The following is a 16,934-nucleotide window of genomic DNA, read 5'->3' as shown; positions in this document are numbered from 1 at the left end:
GGTGATTAAATGATGACACAATTACAATTTTTGGGTTAACCATTCCTTTAAAACGAGAAATATGAGTCTGTCAGTGGAAGTGAACGCAAATGATCAACAAGATTTGTTCAAAAACACCAATTCATTCAATAACAAAACACCACTAGAAATGCAGTTTAAAATTTAATTTAAGACCACGTGTAATAAGAAAACGTTTTATGTCTGAATTCTCATCACTTGCTAAAATATTTTAAAAATCTCAACTGTTTTGTATCTTCCAATACAAAATTCTCCAGATAAATATCAATTCGTCCTTACCAACCCTTATCGAGTACACTAATAATCAGATGACTTATTCTAAATGATTCATGATCGACTTAAATGGTCATTTCAAGTGTAAAACCATAATCACTTTCCATATTAAATATGACAACAGACAGTTAAATTAAAATAGTAAAACACAAGCACACAGTATGAGTTATCCATGTTTATTGAAAAGAAAAAGTAGCGGGATTTAAATAGATATTTAAGCCAATCAATTAAGTTGTATCTCAGTGTCACGGCTGTGAAAAGTTGGGCCAAGAGCTGATCAAAATGTTGCAAATCTTTACAATCAAACAGGATATAGGAATCAGTCCCAATCTCCCACTGATGTACAACATCAGTCCTTTTCTCCTGCGTTTGCATGCATTCCAGGAGTAAGGCCCCAAAAAAAACAAGACAACATAAAGACATTCTGTCCCCGAGCGGCTCAGAGAGAACACACTATGGTAACACAGGCATGACGTGTTGTGGAGTGAGAGCAGTTCGATTGGTAAAGATCAAAGATAGGCAGAGCTGAGAGTGAAGGAACTTCTGTCAGACTGGCGAGGTCCATTTCAAGACTTTGTAGTGTGGAAAGGCCAGGAGCAGGCCTGCATTCCTGTTTGATTGTGCCTCCATAAGAGACAGATGGAGAAATATGGTCTTGCAACAGTGTCCAAAACATGAGAGAATAAACAGTGTATAAATGTGTCCAGCCAACATCACATGGCATATTTCTGAGTCCATTCCCGCGCTATTCTGTTGTATCTGCAAAGAGGACAGAAAAACATTAGACATCTGAAATCCAGTGACCCTTCGTGAAGCCAAGATGCAGTTTGGTTTCGAACCTTTCTGATTCCAGTTACTATGTAATTTCTCCTTTATTAATGATGTGCTTCAGTTTATCGTGTTCATAAACATTTTTACTTGATGATTTAAGGCAAGACATCCCAAAAGAATATGAAAACAATGAATACACATCACAATAGTTGATTGATTACATTAAGATTAAATGTAACATTAACATTAAAAACCCAAAAACAACAACCTGTATTACACTTCTGAAATTTCATATTTAATCTAAATATGCACTTATTTACATACATTTCCTGATAACTAAACATTGGATAAAACCTGGTAAATCAGGAAAATACAGTTAGCAGCCAGATTTAAAAAATAAACAAAGGAATAACTACTTGTTTAAAATCAGGTGAATAGTATATGACAAAACCCCTCTGTAGAATTCCTTCTGAGAAAACTGCCTTAAATGAAATATGTAAAACATACAAATGTTAGCTCACACAAACCAAAAATGCTCAGCCATTACAATTTACAGCTCTAACAATGAAACATGTACAATGAAACTACTTAAAAAACAAACAAACAAATGTCATGCTGCTGAAAGACTTTATGGCTGGCCATGCTAACTGTGAGGTTTAATGCAGGACTAAATAAACCCTATCAAATCACAAGACACTGCAGGGTTTGAGAAAGATAAAAGCATATCTGACTTTTCACTTGAAAACATTCTGTGCTTTTTCTCAGTCATTTCAGAAGAGACATGACAGCATGTATTAGTGATGCACACCTGCTGTGGCCACACGCTCATGCTGCACCACGCCGGAAGCAACAGTTTGCAGTGCTTCTCACTCTCTACAGTACCTCTAATGTTCACAATGCAGAGTTGAATTTCACCTACAGCATGGCATATTTCTCTGTCCATTCCTTTGCCATTCTATTATACCTGACAGAGCATGACATAAGGTGCCCTTATTTATTACATATTATGTTTTCTACAACAGATACTGATATTATCTTGGATAAACCTCTGTAATTGGTGCTGACTGCATTCAAAAAAGCTTTTTGGATCAGACTTAAAATGTAAATGTAACTGGCTTTTCTAGCTAAAATAATAATAATATATTATTTCTATTTCTATATATATATATATATATATATATATATATATATATATATATATATATATATATATATATATATAATGTGTGCGTGTGTGTGTGTATATATATTTATATATTAAATTGCTTTCACTTATCAGGCATAGGCGATGATTTTTATGGTCTTGCAAAAAATGTGTACAAATTTTAGTAAGTTCAAATGAAACATAAGCGGAAGATAACAAAATACAATAAAGAAGTAAAAATGTGAAAATATTGCAAAATAACGTTACAAATAGCAAACAATGTATAATTTAAAAAAATAACATCTATACCAGATGTTGCGCATTTGTTTAAGAGAATATAATTGTGCTTCAGTCTGTACTTACTTCTCTGTGTCTGTTTTATAGATTCGGGCAATCTCTGGCACAAGAGGGTCGTCTGGATTGGGGTCACATAAGAGTGAGCAGATGGACAGGAGAACTGCAGAGATAAACACATACACCACGTGATTGACATACGGCACAGTGTATCCAACTATACAAAATATCTCCTTGCTTGTCCAATCAAATTAGTCGAGTGGAGGCTAGCTTATGTATTTATTAAAGGCCTAATGTGTTTCCATTATTAGAACTAATTGTTTCTAACCATTTTCTAGTAAAGAAACACCTATTATAGTGTGTACCTTTAGAAATAGTAAGTGCAGGAGACCACTGGGACCTGAGGATGTCCAGACAGATGCTGCCATTACTGTTGATGTTGGGATGGTAGATTCTTGTAGTAAATGCAACCTAACACAAAAGAAAACAAATGTTATACACACCTACAGTCACACAGGGCTTTGTGCTGTTTTTGAAGCTCTTACCTTTGGTGGTTTAAAAGGGTAATCTGTTGGGAAGTGTATGGTTAGGAAAAAAACACCACCCTGATATGGACTTTCATTCTGTTTTTCAAAAAGAAAAAGCAAAAAAAAAAAAAAAAGGAAACACATTTTAGTACATTTACACTACTGTTTGAGGTCAGTCAGATTTTCATGTTAAATACTGATAGTTATGACATTATGTTTCAAAATATTACCAAATAAATGCTGCTTTCTAAATTTTGAATCCTTAAACATTTTTCAAAAAAAAATATTAAGCAGCATAATTTCCATATAAGAATCATTTTAAGGATGGAGTAATGCCTGCTAAAAATTCAGCTTCACCATAACAGGAATAAATTAAGATTTAAAACATTTTAAAAACAAAACAGTTGGTTTAAATTGTAATTTTAATTGTGTTCCTGTGGCTCACATGGTAGAGCATTGCATTAGCTGCACAAGGTTGTGGGTTCGATTCCCAGGGAACACATGTTAGGTAAAAAATGTTAGCCTGAATGCACTAAGTCGCTTTGGATAAAAGCGTCTGCTAAATGCATGAATTTAATAATAATAATAATCATCTCAACATATTGCGGTTTTTACTGTATTTTTGATCAAATAAACACAGCCTTTATACTGCGTACATTCTACGTCAGCATTATACTATTCAGCAACATGCTTCTCCCAGCAGTGTTTTATAGTACTCACCGGCCCCATGATTGTTGCCTGCCAGTGGAACACTGCAGGAGAGATTGCATGTATAGCATCAGTTTACAGTAAACACATTCAGCCGTAAACACCACACAATACATGTAAAGTCTGAGATCTCACCGTCATCCCCCACTGGACCTGCTGAACACTGTGCAGGAGGATCACGTGCCAAGTCATTCAGTTCCTACAGGGAAGAGCCAGAATGAGTTTCATAAAACAAGCACACAGACAGAACTACAGAAAGACACAGACTCTCCATAACGAAGGGTCAATAATGGCGCTTTGCTCTTTTATCACTATGGTGACAGCAAGATGAAACCAGTAGATTGAATGTGTAGCAGCACAGTGTATTTATAGCTCCAGAGGGTCATGAGAGAGAAGAGCTGGCACACAACCTGAAGCCCACAGGCATGTCCGTCTGCGCTCCCTACTTTAGGAGCACCATGTTTATTTTTATTTCAACATGTCTGTTGAGTGGGAAGACACCTGGGGGTCTATTTCATGACAGGGGGGTAGAAAACTGCCATCAATCTAGAGCTTTTCCATTGCACAACTACAGACAGGCTGGAGAAGTTTGCTTCATAATATGGATACAAAACTATTTGGGATCCCGAATTGAACCTTGCAGCCCCTAAAGGTCAACTAAAAAAGCAGTAGTAAAAAGGAACCTCGACGTCAAAACGTTTAGGAATTATCACATTAGTATGGACTTAGAAAATAATTAACAAAAATACTGTTTAAGTTTTTGTTTCGTTTCGTAAGACTAACTGTGGTAAGAATTTACTGCCCACACCACGAGGCAAAGTGCCAATAATACATTAATCGTTTTAATAATTGTTTATGAATTAAATATCGATGCGAGTTTTATCATTTATAATCTAACCATTTTAATTTATAGTGCAACTCATGACATCGAAACGTAAATAATTATTAGCGGTCAAGACCATTATTCACACTTGATGACAATGGCGCGTTAAAATTGTTCTGTAAAGACTTATGGAAAATAATAATAACAATAATCCCAAAAACGACAGGTTTGATGTCCTTATTAATAAACACACACACAAAAAACATTCGTCGCGTGTATCAGGAATAAGCACGCCGACACGGTGATAGATGACTAAAATAATCAAAGATACGCTGGTTTATAATATGTCTGGCTGATATACGTTATTTATACTCGATATAATTTCCCACTTACCTTATTGATTCGTTTAAGCGCCATCTTCCCGCTGGGTGTAACGTTAGTGGCTCCTGAATATCTCGCTCTCTTTCTCAATATATGAGCCAACCTGAGAGCTAGCCAGCTGCCTAAATGCCAAGTAACATAAAAAAATGTCAGAATGACAGGAAAATTTTTTTTACATTCACCTTCTAGAAAAATGATATGGCAATCAAACGCGTAAGTACAGACAGGCCCTGACCCTGTCGCTGAGTGTAATGAACACTTCTCTTTCAGTTTGTCTGAACTGACAAGATGTCCGTGAGCTTGTTGTTAGCCTCTTCTTCTCGCGCGGATTCAAGAGCAACGATGAGCACAGCGCCACCGCGAGCGCTGGGTGACAGCACTCAAATACTAAAAATGCAAAGAAATAAGAATACGTTTTTAATAAAATTCCAGAATTATAAAGGGATTATCCACAAGCATTTTACGCACTTCTTTGTAAATGAAATGTTTCTTTTGAACTACAGGTAAATGAGATGTAAAGCCTAATGGTCATGGTACTGTGAAACCTAAACAATGGCAAATTTGCACAGCAAAAGGGGACATTAGTAAGTGAATTCACCATTGAGCCTTATAAATACAAATAGAAATTAGTAAAATTAAATACAAATGAGTTCAAATACAACTCTGTCTGAGCTATGGTACAAAGATGGTATCAAATTCCTTTGGACATTGGATGTGTATCAAGGCAAGCCTGCGGTCTTGGGATGACGAAGATCTTGAATAACTGGATCAAGGTTGGGGATTAAAAAATTTATAATTTGTACACCATTAAAATATTTTAAACATGTTTTATTTATAAAAACTTCCACTGAGTTTTACTATTTTATAAATTTATAGATTCTTGGATTAGGATATTATTGGAGTTTTATGATTTTATTAATTATGGTTTTAAAAAATAAGTTAGGCAACTTATCCAGGATTTGAGGGAGTGAATTAAAAGATATAGATTTTTAGTTATTTTGGCTTTTTAATTCTTGTTTTGTCCTAAATGAAATCATTTGAAATCATTTTCAGGCCCCCTGGTTTAGAACAACGGATCTATGGGATTTTTTTTTTTTTTTTTGTATTCAATGATAACCATATTAGTGATATTTAAAAGCTAATTCAAGGTACAAAGAATAGTATTAAAATGGACAACTTTAAAGGCAATTTTCTCAATATTTGAATTTTTCTGCACCCTCAGACTCCAGATTTTCATATTGTAGTATAAATCTCAATTTCAAAATAACTGACTCTTATTACAGGTTTGTGGTCCAGGGTCACAAAAAGCATTACCAGATTTTAAACACCAGGATACTACCAACTGCTACATACAAGAAATTTATAAGTTCACTTAAACAAAAAAAAAAAAGTAATGCAGTAAAAAAAAAAAAATACTTTTGAATTAAATGTATAAATAATAAATATATTAGCCAGCAATAATGTATGTTGTTTCATACATTGTACAACATAAAGGCAATAGAAGAAACAGTGATCTAGACACCTGTCTCCAAACCACAAAGGACATGAAATTGACGTGAGATTGTATAAGCCTTTAATCGTTATTCTCTGCTCTGTTAAATATAGCCTCAACTGGAATCTCCCCAATAACAATGATCTGATCTTTGATTTATGCACATCTCGCAGCTTCATTGACTGTCTTTTATCCTTTCTTTCATTCTGGCAGAACTCATCCACAAACCATTACGTATTTGAGAGAATAATCACCATGACTCCTTCACTACAACTACATAATTTCAGTTCAAATAAAAGCACACAATGGAGCGATACAAAAAAGTCAGAGGCACAGATATCAACAATCGCATTACGAATGAATGAATGAATGAAATTCACACATGTACCATAACCTGTATCTGAAATGACCCAACAGAAAAGTCACAAATGACATAAAAAAAATAAATAAAAGAAATCCCAGAATTAGTAACTGCTAACAAGAATTTGTTTGTAATAAATCTATTCTTTCGTGTCTTCCTCAGAACTGGACAATCATCATTGAATCATCCAACTCTATATCTTAACAAATGTCAAGTAGAGATTCTTTGAAATGAATATCATTTGGTAACTATGATCTAATGCTGCAGAGGTGCTGTAGTCCTAGCACAAAATCAGCAGGACGTCTTCTGAGTACATCATGCACCTGCAGTCTTTTGCAGCATTTCTGTCTCTGTTATTCGTTACAGGTCTATTGTTATGGTTTCCTTTCAGCTCTGCTCCGTTTTCTCCCACTGTCAGTCTGTCTTGTTGCAATGGTGTTCATAATTCACACTTCTCTGGCTGAGCTTATGTTTCAGTCCGCTTCCCTAAGCTCCTGAGAAGCTACTTCTGGGTCCCATGCGTTGAGCAGCTGGGTACAGGATTTGCCACACCTTGTAAATCATAATTTGCACCGTAGTGCAAGTGTTGGAGACTCTCCTTGCTACAATTCCTCTCTGAGTTTGAGTATTTCCTTTCAGACTCATCACAGTTCATCTCAGCAGAGCGAACACTGTCTTCATGTGATCCCTGCTCTTCCTCCTGATGGGTCTCAGGAGAAGGCTGTTGCTCTGATGGAGCTGGGCTCTGGTGGGTCGGTGGAGCTTCACCTGCTGCAGTCGTCGGATGAGCCGAGGAGGGTTTAATGGAGGCATGGCACATGGGGCATGTCTCTTGCACATACAGCCACTTTCTCAAACAGTTGCCATGGAAGAAATGACCACAGTATGTGATCACTGCTGATGTCATATCCTGCAGGTTAGAAAAAAAAATACATAATTGTTGTGCTAAGTTTAATTCGATCACTTCATTGACACGACTAAGCAGCTTTTTGAAAAAAGTCATTTTTGCTGCATTTACCTAAACAAAAATATACAGTAAAAACTGTAGTATTACAAAACTGTTTTCTACTTGAATATATTTTTAAATGTAATTTATTCCTGTGATAGCAAAAGCTAAATTTTGAGCATCATTACTCCAGTCTTCAACTTCACATGATCCTTCAGAAGTCCTTCTGAAATGCTGATTTGGTGCTCACTCTTTGATATTTAATTATGGTAACACCATAGGTATGATAACAATTATGATTTATTTTAAGGTAAAGTTGCTAATCAGGAAGCATATTACTAATATTGACTATTTCTTAGTAGTTATAAAGCACATAATCATGCCTTATTCTGCATGAGCATATTTTAGATATTTTATTCCTATCCTTTACCTAAACGTAACTACTGCTGTACTAACTATTAATAAGCAGCAAATAAGGAGTTTGAGGAAAAAACTCCGTTAATAGTGAATATGTGCTCCCTAATCTAAAGTGTTACCCTAATTATTAATAATGATTCTTATTTTTAGAAATGTTGAATATTGAATATTTGACATTGTTGCTGTTTTTAATGTATTTTTGATCAAATAAATGCAGTCTTGGTGTGCATAAGAGCATGCTTTCAAAAATCAACTTTTAATTGGTAGTGTATACACCCTTTAAATATGAAAACATTCTCAAAACTTCCACTAGCACATTTGAATATGTTGCAAGTCAAGGACAAAACTTGATTCTACCCTAACTATGACACTGCACTTTGTGCTTGTTCTGACCTGGAAGCAGATGGCACAGACATCATTGTGGTTCTGCAGCTGCTCTGTACTGGCCCGTGGAAGCACATTGATTTTGCGAGCAGCTTCTTGTCTAAGCAAGAAGCTTTTCCAGCCAGCCTGGGCACGTAGCCACACATTGCAGTAGGAGTGGATGATAATGACCGATGCTCCCATCCAGCTCCACTCTCCCCACAGGGACTCCCACGCCCCGTACGCCACAACACACACAGCCACCGCAAACTCCAGCACCCGACACACTCCATTCACATAATAAACAATCTCATCCAATCCGGGCAGGGCAGCACCGCGCCAGACCTCCACCATGAACAGGCTGTAGATCAGCAGAGTGCCTGTCACCTATAAAAGGGAGCACAGCATTCTGTGATCTCACAGAAAACAAAATGAAACAAACGAGTTCATAAAACAGAGCATACCTGCAGTGATGTGAGCATACAGCTAGAGACCAAGATCAGCAGCCAGAAATCCATGTTGAAAAACTGAGAGATCTTGTAGGCCATGAATCCCGGAAACAGCAGCAGAAAGCCACACATAGATAAACCACGCAAGTGCCTCCACACACTCCTGTGGAGACAGGAAAAAAAATGAGGATTTGCTCAAGCATAAAAAAAAAAACAGCATTCAACTCTCAGATTAAACATGCTTTCGCCCAAAGTAACTCAGTAGGTAACTAAATTGTTGTTTACATTTCAAATATAATAACAAATTTTGACATTTTAAAAACAGCTTTTACTGTATTTCTTGATGCAACAAATGCAGCCTTAGAGAGCATAAGAGACTCTTAAATAAAATATCAACCCCAAACCTTTGAAGTTGAACACATCTATATACTGTATACACATGTATGCATAAAAAAAGTCAGAGCTACTTAAACAGTGAATTAAGTTCTTTAATTGATTTTATTTTTGGGAGGGGGATTTGGTACACTGGTAAATTAATTCATACTTGAAACAGTGCAAAAACAGCTGTTTCAACAAAGACACTTGTTGTAACAAAACAATGGCAGCCAACAGAACAAAAGTATTTCACAAACACATTTCCACAGTATAGCACAACGTTTCTTTGCATGTATCACTAGTATACACACAACGTCAATCCATCATTAATATAGTCATTTGTTCAGGTTGTAAATGGAATCGCATACCTGTTTCTACTAGCTCCGAGCCCCAACACAACAGGCTCTGTGATCTCACTCATGCTTTGTAGAGTAGATGTGAGAACGATGAAGAGGATGATAAAGAGCAGAAAGCAGCGCTGTAGAGCTGCCATGTCCAGCAACCCAGTCTGCAGGGCCAACAGCAGCAGAGTCACTCCCTCTGTCACTCCACTACAATATATAAAAACATGAGCGCTTGAACTGAACAAACACACGCACATAGTAGACATACATCACTTTCTCTTACCTGTGCATGACATTATGGTTCTGGAGAGCGCTGAATCCTCCGAGGTAGAATTTACAGAGATTTAGAAGTCCAAGAGCCACATAAGACACCACAAATGTTAAGCCAAGCAGGGAGAATGGGCTAGCACAGCATTCAGACACACTGAAAAACACACGCTCGTTAGATTCAATTCACGTCTCATATGGCCATTCAATGAGATTGAATACCCTGCCGTTTACCTGGTGAGGAGGTAGAGTAGCAGACCCTGTTGGACGGCAGTGATAGTGCCATAATTGGTAACAAGTTGCACTCCGAACAGCACAAACCAGAAAACACTAAACAACACAGGCACAGCAAAGCCATGCCAGAGGGACACTCCGACTGCCATCAGTCTGTACAACTCAGTCACCTACAGAAACAACAGAGATTTAGAAAAGAAGAACTGAGCCGATGTGTGTTAGAGATGCAAGTGTGTCAGTATGTGTTTGTGTTTTACCTCTATTGCCATTATCTCTCTGTAAGCAGCTCTGACCAGTCTGTATGGCACAAAGAGGTTGGCGAGGAGGAAGACGGTCACCTCGACCCCTGTGATCATCATGGACACGGAGGACAATGTGAGGAGCCAGTCCAGAGGGACAGACACCACACGTGCCAGAAGAGGGAGCAAGTGTGCTGAGAACAGCCACACCCGTTGAGTCCGCATGAGGAACGCACACAACGTACTGACTATTATCTGACCTGCAATGATCACACACACACACACACACATATATAGTACATTCATACACATTCATAATCAGTACTGATATGCACAAATATGTCAAAGGTGATTGTGCCATTGCACAAACCATACAAAAAAATTGCATGATAGACAGCATACTTTTCTTGCACCCTCTCTGAAGGGCTTAAGTTATAATTTTAGGTAAATGTAGTACTCTTTTCAAGCATGTTTTGCAATTTATACATAATATTTTAATTGCTAATCAAGTTCTTTACGTGTCACATGATCCTTCAGGAATCAGTGCAAGATGCTGATTCATAAAAAAATGCTGGAAACAGTTTTGCTATATGTGTGTGTGTGTGTGTGTGTGTATGTGTATATATATATATATATATATATATATATATATATATATATATATATATATATATACATATACATATATACATATATATATATATATATATATATATATATATACATACACACACACACACACACACACACACACCGTATTTTCCGGACTATAAGTCGCACTTTTTTTCATAGTTTGGCTGGTCCTGCGTCTCATAGTCAGGTGCAACTTATTTATCAAAATTAATTTGACATGAACCAAGAGAAATAAACCAAGAGAAAACATTACCGTCTACAGCCGCGAGAGGACGCTCTATGCTGCTCAGTGCTCCTGTAGTCTTCACTGAAAACATAGAGCGCCCTCTTGCGGCTGTAGACGGTAATGTTTTCTCTTGGTTCTTGGTTCTAAATAAATGCGACTTATACTTAGGTGCGACTTATAGTCTGAAAAAACAACAACAACATGTTTTATATATATATATATATATATATATATATATATATATATATATATATATATATATATATATAAACATTATTAACCATATATAAAACATATTATTAACCTAAAAGAGTACAAAGAAAACCAAAACAATACAACCAAGTCAAGTCAAGTCTGCTTTATTGTCAATTCTTCCACATGTACGATTCATACACACAAAGATTTGAAATTGCGTTACTCTCAGACCCTTGGTGCATACAGATAACACTAAAAGTAGAACATTAAATACAGATAATAAAATATATGAAGTACAACTATACAAATAGGTCACGTAAAAAGAAAGATAAGTAAAGCAGCACAAGGCATATGGCAGACAGAGTGCAAACCAGTGAAGTAAACAGTGCAGATATAATGACTGTAGTGCAAAAGAGCTCATTCAGTCTGATTAAAGTGTCAAAAATCTCAGAGAGCAGTTCTAAATTTAAACTGACAGAAGAGGTAATCAGATAAATGCTGAATGAGGTAGTGAGCAGGCCAATGCTGTACAGCCTGATGAATGAAGCTGCCCTTCAGTCTGCTGGTCCTGGCCTGGATACTCAGCAGTCTCCTCCCTGATGGCAGCAGACTGAAGAATCTGTGTGACGGGTGAGTGGGATCATCTGCGATGCTGAGGGCTTTACGGGTGAGATGGGTTCCGTAAATGTCCTGGAGGGAGGGGAGAGAGACACCAATGATCTACTCAGATCTTCTCACTATGCCTCGAAGAGTCTTCTGGCAGGACGCGTTGTAGGCGCCATACCACATAGTGATGCAGCTAGTCAGGATGCTCTCGATGGTGCCTCTGTAGAAGGTGCAGATGATGGGGGCCAGGGCTCTGGCTCTTCTCAGTTTGGGGAGGAAGTAGAGATGCTATTGTGATTTCTTGGCCAGTGCTGCAGTGTTGTCGGTCCAGGAGAGGTCCTCTGTGATGTATACACCCAGGAACTTGGTGCTGCTCACTCTCTCCACAGTCGCACCGTTGATGGTCAGAGGAACGTGCTGAGTGTGCTCTCTCCTGAAGTCAACAACAATCTCCTTTGTCTTCTCCATGTTCAGAGAGAGATTGTTGTCACTGCACCATCCGGCCAGGCGGCCCACCTTACTCCTGTAATTTTTGTCTCATCTCTGTTGCTAATGAGACCCACCACAGTCGTGTCATCCACAAACTTAATGAAGTGGTTGGAGTTGTGTGACGGTGTGCAGTCCTGGGTCAGCAGAGTGAGGAGGAGGGGGCTCAGCACACATCCTTGAGGGGCCCCAGTGTTCAGTGTGATGGTGCTGGATGTGTTACTGCCGACCCGTACTGCCTGAGGTCTTCCAGTCAGAAAGTCTAACAGCCAGTTGCACAGCGAAGTGTTGAGTCCCAGTTGGACCAGTTTGTAAATGAGCTGTTGAGGGATGATTGTGTTGAATGCTGAACTGAAATCTAGGAACAGCATTCTGACTTTCAGTCTTTTTTCTCTAGATGTGTGAGTGCTGAGAGGAGGGCAGTGGCATCATCATATATATATATATATATATATATATATATATATATATATATATATATATATATATAGTGCCATTATTTAAATATTAAAGCAACAATTAACTTTCACAAGACAAAGTTTGTTAGATCTTGATTGTCGGGCTTTGTGGAAAATGTTAGGCAAAAAGCTAGTAAGCGAATATGTTTGCCAAAAACTTAATAGCTTTAAGGTCTAAGTACTTTTTGGCATTGCTATCGGGGTTGGGATATTTGTAACTTACTGGTCAGTGCAGTCACAAAACGGTTCAATGCCGGAGAGTCCAGAAAGAGTGCACCATCATATCCATACTGAGCTTCATCTCTTACATAATCTCTGTTAACACAACAAAACCATTTTAAAAACTTACCAACAAACCATTCACTTTATTCACGATTTAAAAAAAAAATGTGTAAAGAGCAAAACCACATTGTAATTCTCACCTGACAATCTGATGACCCATGTAAAGAAGCAGGGCGCAGAGAACATGCAGGTAGAGCTGGATAATATGCCCAAGTGGCAACAGCAGCACCACGGTGCTCACTATGTGACCTGCAGGACACACCAACAACATCACATATGGCATATTTAGCCAACACTACAATATAATGACTCATGATAATCACATAATATTTACCCAAATAATATATGTTCCAGATGACATATTTGTACTTGAAGAGCATGTCTTCTGTCCTTGCTTTGAGATGATCCGTGAAGCTGTCAATGTCACATTTATACAGCATGTCCAACAGCAAGATGCTGGGCACCCTGAGGACAACATTAGCGACTTCCTCTAGTCGTGGCATCTTAACACGGACACAATAACCACCTGCACCGTGTAGAAGGCTGTCACATTATGACAGCTGTCATACTATCATGCTCCTATATTCTGCTCCTGTTTGGCGGTCCTCTTGAAAATGAAAGGACATAGTTTGGTGTGGCTAATCAGCAGATCCAATCTGAAAACTGTGAGATGAGAAACAATGGCAGATCTTTGTTTTTCAACAAAAAAAAAAGAGTCAACAAAATCCAAAATTCCGGCTTGGTCTCTCAGCCTGGTTTTAAATGGATTTTGGGTACTTTTCGTTTTAAGAGAGGCTGGGAGACCAGCGTAGCAGACTGAAAGACCACCATAAACCAGCCGAGACAAGTAAACTATCTTGACATATTTAGTGATTTAATCGTGGTTTAAAGGTACTTCATGGGAAAATAACACGGACTGTCATTTATTTTTTTCTCTCTCAGTGTATTTTTAAAGACGGTTGCACCCCACCTCTAGTCTGTGTTCGTAGCGTCACTGCAGCTCGCGGGTTACTCGTCTCAAAACAAAAGCGCCTCAGCATAAATCATCAACGAAAAATACACATTAGGCATCGGAATTGCTGCTATATGAGATAATGACTTTGCAGCAGCGTTTTTGTACAAAGGCACCTCATGAAACTGATTTCGGACAGGTTTCTGAGGCAGCGTAACGGGTTAACGATCTAACGTTAACAACAAAATAGAACACGTTTTGGTGATAACTACAAGAATATTCAATTCATATAATACTGATTTCTCGCTAGCATCAAGAGGACAAAAAGTTAATCAGAAATATACATTTACACACAAACTGACCACCAAACGCAACTTTCAGGCGCCATCTTTATTTTGTAGCTCAAGCGTCACGGAACAGAAAGGATTTCAAAGGCAGCGAAGGATACATCTACGCTGCCTTAAGAATTCGATCAGAAGAAAGTACCTCCGGAGACAGGAAGTAAAGCAGAATTTGGATTCAGACGTGCCTTCCTGCCTTGGAATGCTGCCTCCAAAGGCAGCATTTTAGAGCTTTCGGACGCAGCCACAGTTTCCACACCTGTCACGACCACGACAGAAACACTGCTTAGAAACTACCGTCAGCTGCAAACTCCACTTCCCGTGCTCTTCGTCTTCTTCTGTGTTTTTTTTGAACGGCGGCGGCAGGTCGCAAACTAAAATAGCGCATTACCGCCTCCTACTGTTTACAGCGCTTCCTAATCATATATATATATATATATATATATATATATATATATATATATATATATATATGTATATATATATATATTTATATAGATTAGACTACATGTTATGTTACAAAAAAAAAAAAAAAAAAAATAATCATATATATATATATATATATATATATATATATATATATATATATATATGTATATATATATATATTTATATATTTATATATATATATATATATATATATGATTATTTTTTTTTTTTTTTTTTTTGTAACATAACATGTAGTCTAAGTGTGACCAGCTCGGGTGAGAATACTCTTCTCTTTTTCTCCACTATGTTGAATTTATGATCCGTATTGTTAAAATTTTATGCATAAACATGCAGTCACAAAAAAGCTAAAGCTATACCATGACTTTCTATCACTGTTTCCTTTTAACATTTTGAAGGTCTCACATACCATCCGTTTTGGCCTTCATACACTTATTTGCTTTTACTTTAAAAAACTGAATAGAAACACTGTGACTCATTTGTGTATTTCTTTATTTGTGTACATAATTTAAAGAGAGAAACTGCCACTTAATTTCGAAATACACATAATGGTGGATGGAAATGTATCATAGAGGTTTGTAAAGATATTTTAGTGGAACTAGGCCTTCGGCTTCACTGTATCTATTCTGTGTTTGTATTTTATGTTTGATTACTTTATGTACCTATTCGTTCATGTTCAGTGTAAATTATAATTAATTCATGTATTCAGACAATAACTTTTGTTATAGAACTGTATTTTATGCTACAATTTTCCATGTCAATAGAAAAATTTATGTATTTGGCATGACATTCTGAAAGTCCTTTTATGTTAAACCCTAATAGAGACTAGAAGGTAAAGGCCACATAGAGAGGTAAAAAGCACACTATTAATAACCCTAACCCTTATAACTAATTTGAAAACTAATATTTATGACACTGTTAAGATTCAATAGTACACATGGTTCTTTTTGGAAACTAAAGGGTTTTGTTCAGCAAAAAAATAATGGTTTGCTATTGTTACAAGCTAGAAGAACTCTAATCTGGTACTGTTTAGAACTTCTTTTTGTACTTATCTCTTCTCTTATGGTCTAAACCTTTATTTATCCACTTTATCACATTTTTAATGTATTTTTTATTTTAGTTATTTTATTAATCTCTGATCTATACGTGATAAGCAAATGTCAACCACGCAACTATACGTGGTTTGCCAAACTCTCTGCTTCCTCATTCCCCTCCATTCACATCAAACATTAAACATTACATTGCAGTACATCTACATTTAATAAACTTGCGTTTGAAAAATGTGGGAATTTTCAACACCTGCTTATTTGTTTCTGGCTGTATATGGCAGAACAGGCATCTCCGCCTACAATTTTCTGCCGTAACCTTTCAATCCACTGTGCGGCCAGCATTTTTTTAGTGAAGGAATCTTCTAAGGAAACTAGTTTTAGTCAGACTTCCAAGGCGCCGTAGCGTCATGGTTTAGATGGATACATGTGAACTTTAGTCATAACCAAGCAAATACTGAATAACGCTAGAAAATAAATCATACATAAACAAAAAGACTATCAAATGAATTCAATAGTTTTTAATTGCTCCTCTACATTTAATTTTTTTATCTATTAATTTACATATTTTAATTGATGTAAGTTTCGTAAAGTCATCTAAATATTTTCAGTGTTCTTCTATTATTTAATTTTAACAGTGCTATTCTGAAACTAAGATACTGACAAGAATAAAGTACACTGACATTAAGACAAGAATTTCCAAAGAAAGCTGTGTAACTGAAAAACTGTCAAAAATGATCACAGTTAAAATATAAAAAATTAAGATAAAATATCAACTAGTTAAATCAAGTAAACTTACATATTAAACGACTAATCTTGCTAAGAATAGCATTTTA

The 16,934-nt window shown here is 36.8% G+C and overlaps 2 protein-coding genes across 6 annotated transcripts; both read right to left on the bottom strand.

Annotated features, from left to right (window-relative positions):
• Nucleotides 1-451: 451 nt before the first annotated feature.
• On the bottom strand, nt 452-5,286 carry ube2d3 (ubiquitin-conjugating enzyme E2D 3). 3 transcript variants are annotated; one of them, XM_059566447.1, is made up of 9 exons: nt 5,175-5,286; nt 4,952-5,061; nt 3,871-3,934; nt 3,748-3,779; nt 3,046-3,123; nt 2,866-2,971; nt 2,570-2,663; nt 1,945-2,026; nt 452-1,050 (listed from the first exon to the last, which is right to left on the bottom strand). In XM_059566447.1, the coding sequence occupies exons 2-8, from the start codon at nt 4,973-4,975 to the stop codon at nt 1,978-1,980; spliced, it is 447 nt and encodes a 148-aa protein (XP_059422430.1). In that variant the 5' UTR covers nt 4,976-5,061; nt 5,175-5,286; the 3' UTR covers nt 452-1,050; nt 1,945-1,977. The 3 variants fall into 3 exon arrangements, with proteins under 3 accessions (XP_059422430.1, XP_059422429.1, XP_059422431.1); XM_059566446.1 differs by having other exon boundaries at nt 4,952-5,252; XM_059566448.1 differs by lacking the exon at nt 1,945-2,026 and having other exon boundaries at nt 4,952-5,244.
• Nucleotides 5,287-6,495: 1,209 nt separating this feature from the next.
• Nucleotides 6,496-14,998, bottom strand: zmp:0000000662 (RING finger protein 145). 3 transcript variants are annotated; one of them, XM_059566445.1, is made up of 11 exons: nt 14,903-14,998; nt 13,647-13,975; nt 13,453-13,561; nt 13,254-13,345; nt 10,445-10,686; nt 10,188-10,357; nt 9,970-10,110; nt 9,711-9,893; nt 8,983-9,130; nt 8,549-8,905; nt 6,496-7,702 (listed from the first exon to the last, which is right to left on the bottom strand). In XM_059566445.1, the coding sequence occupies exons 2-11, from the start codon at nt 13,813-13,815 to the stop codon at nt 7,295-7,297; spliced, it is 2,019 nt and encodes a 672-aa protein (XP_059422428.1). In that variant the 5' UTR covers nt 13,816-13,975; nt 14,903-14,998; the 3' UTR covers nt 6,496-7,294. The 3 variants fall into 3 exon arrangements, with proteins under 3 accessions (XP_059422428.1, XP_059422427.1, XP_059422426.1); XM_059566444.1 differs by lacking the exon at nt 14,903-14,998 and adding an exon at nt 14,751-14,881; XM_059566443.1 differs by lacking the exon at nt 14,903-14,998 and adding an exon at nt 14,283-14,466.
• Between the last annotated feature and the right edge of the window lie 1,936 nt (nt 14,999-16,934).

This window comes from Carassius carassius, chromosome 14, assembly GCF_963082965.1.
Source record: "Carassius carassius chromosome 14, fCarCar2.1, whole genome shotgun sequence".
In the NCBI taxonomy this organism is placed as follows: domain Eukaryota; kingdom Metazoa; phylum Chordata; class Actinopteri; order Cypriniformes; family Cyprinidae; genus Carassius; species Carassius carassius.
This window is presented reverse-complemented; position numbering and strand designations above follow the sequence as displayed.

What these genes read in the sequence shown, in the direction of transcription:
- zmp:0000000662 (XM_059566445.1), bottom strand. Translation starts at nt 13,815, where the DNA reads ATGCCACGACTAGAGGAAGTCGCTAATGTTGTCCTCAGGGTGCCCAGC. An exon ending in GAGAGATAATGGCAATAGAG is followed by an intron (nt 10,358 to 10,444) that starts GTAAAACACAAA and finishes TTGTTTCTGTAG; the next exon opens with GTGACTGAGTTGTACAGACT. An exon ending in CTACTCTACCTCCTCACCAG is followed by an intron (nt 10,111 to 10,187) that starts GTAAACGGCAGG and finishes TGTGTTTTTCAG; the next exon opens with TGTGTCTGAATGCTGTGCTA.
- ube2d3 (XM_059566447.1), bottom strand. Translation starts at nt 4,975, where the DNA reads ATGGCGCTTAAACGAATCAATAAG. An exon ending in CGCTTAAACGAATCAATAAG is followed by an intron (nt 3,935 to 4,951) that starts GTAAGTGGGAAA and finishes TCTTCCCTGTAG; the next exon opens with GAACTGAATGACTTGGCACG. An exon ending in AGGCAACAATCATGGGGCCG is followed by an intron (nt 3,124 to 3,747) that starts GTGAGTACTATA and finishes TTTGAAAAACAG; the next exon opens with AATGAAAGTCCATATCAGGG.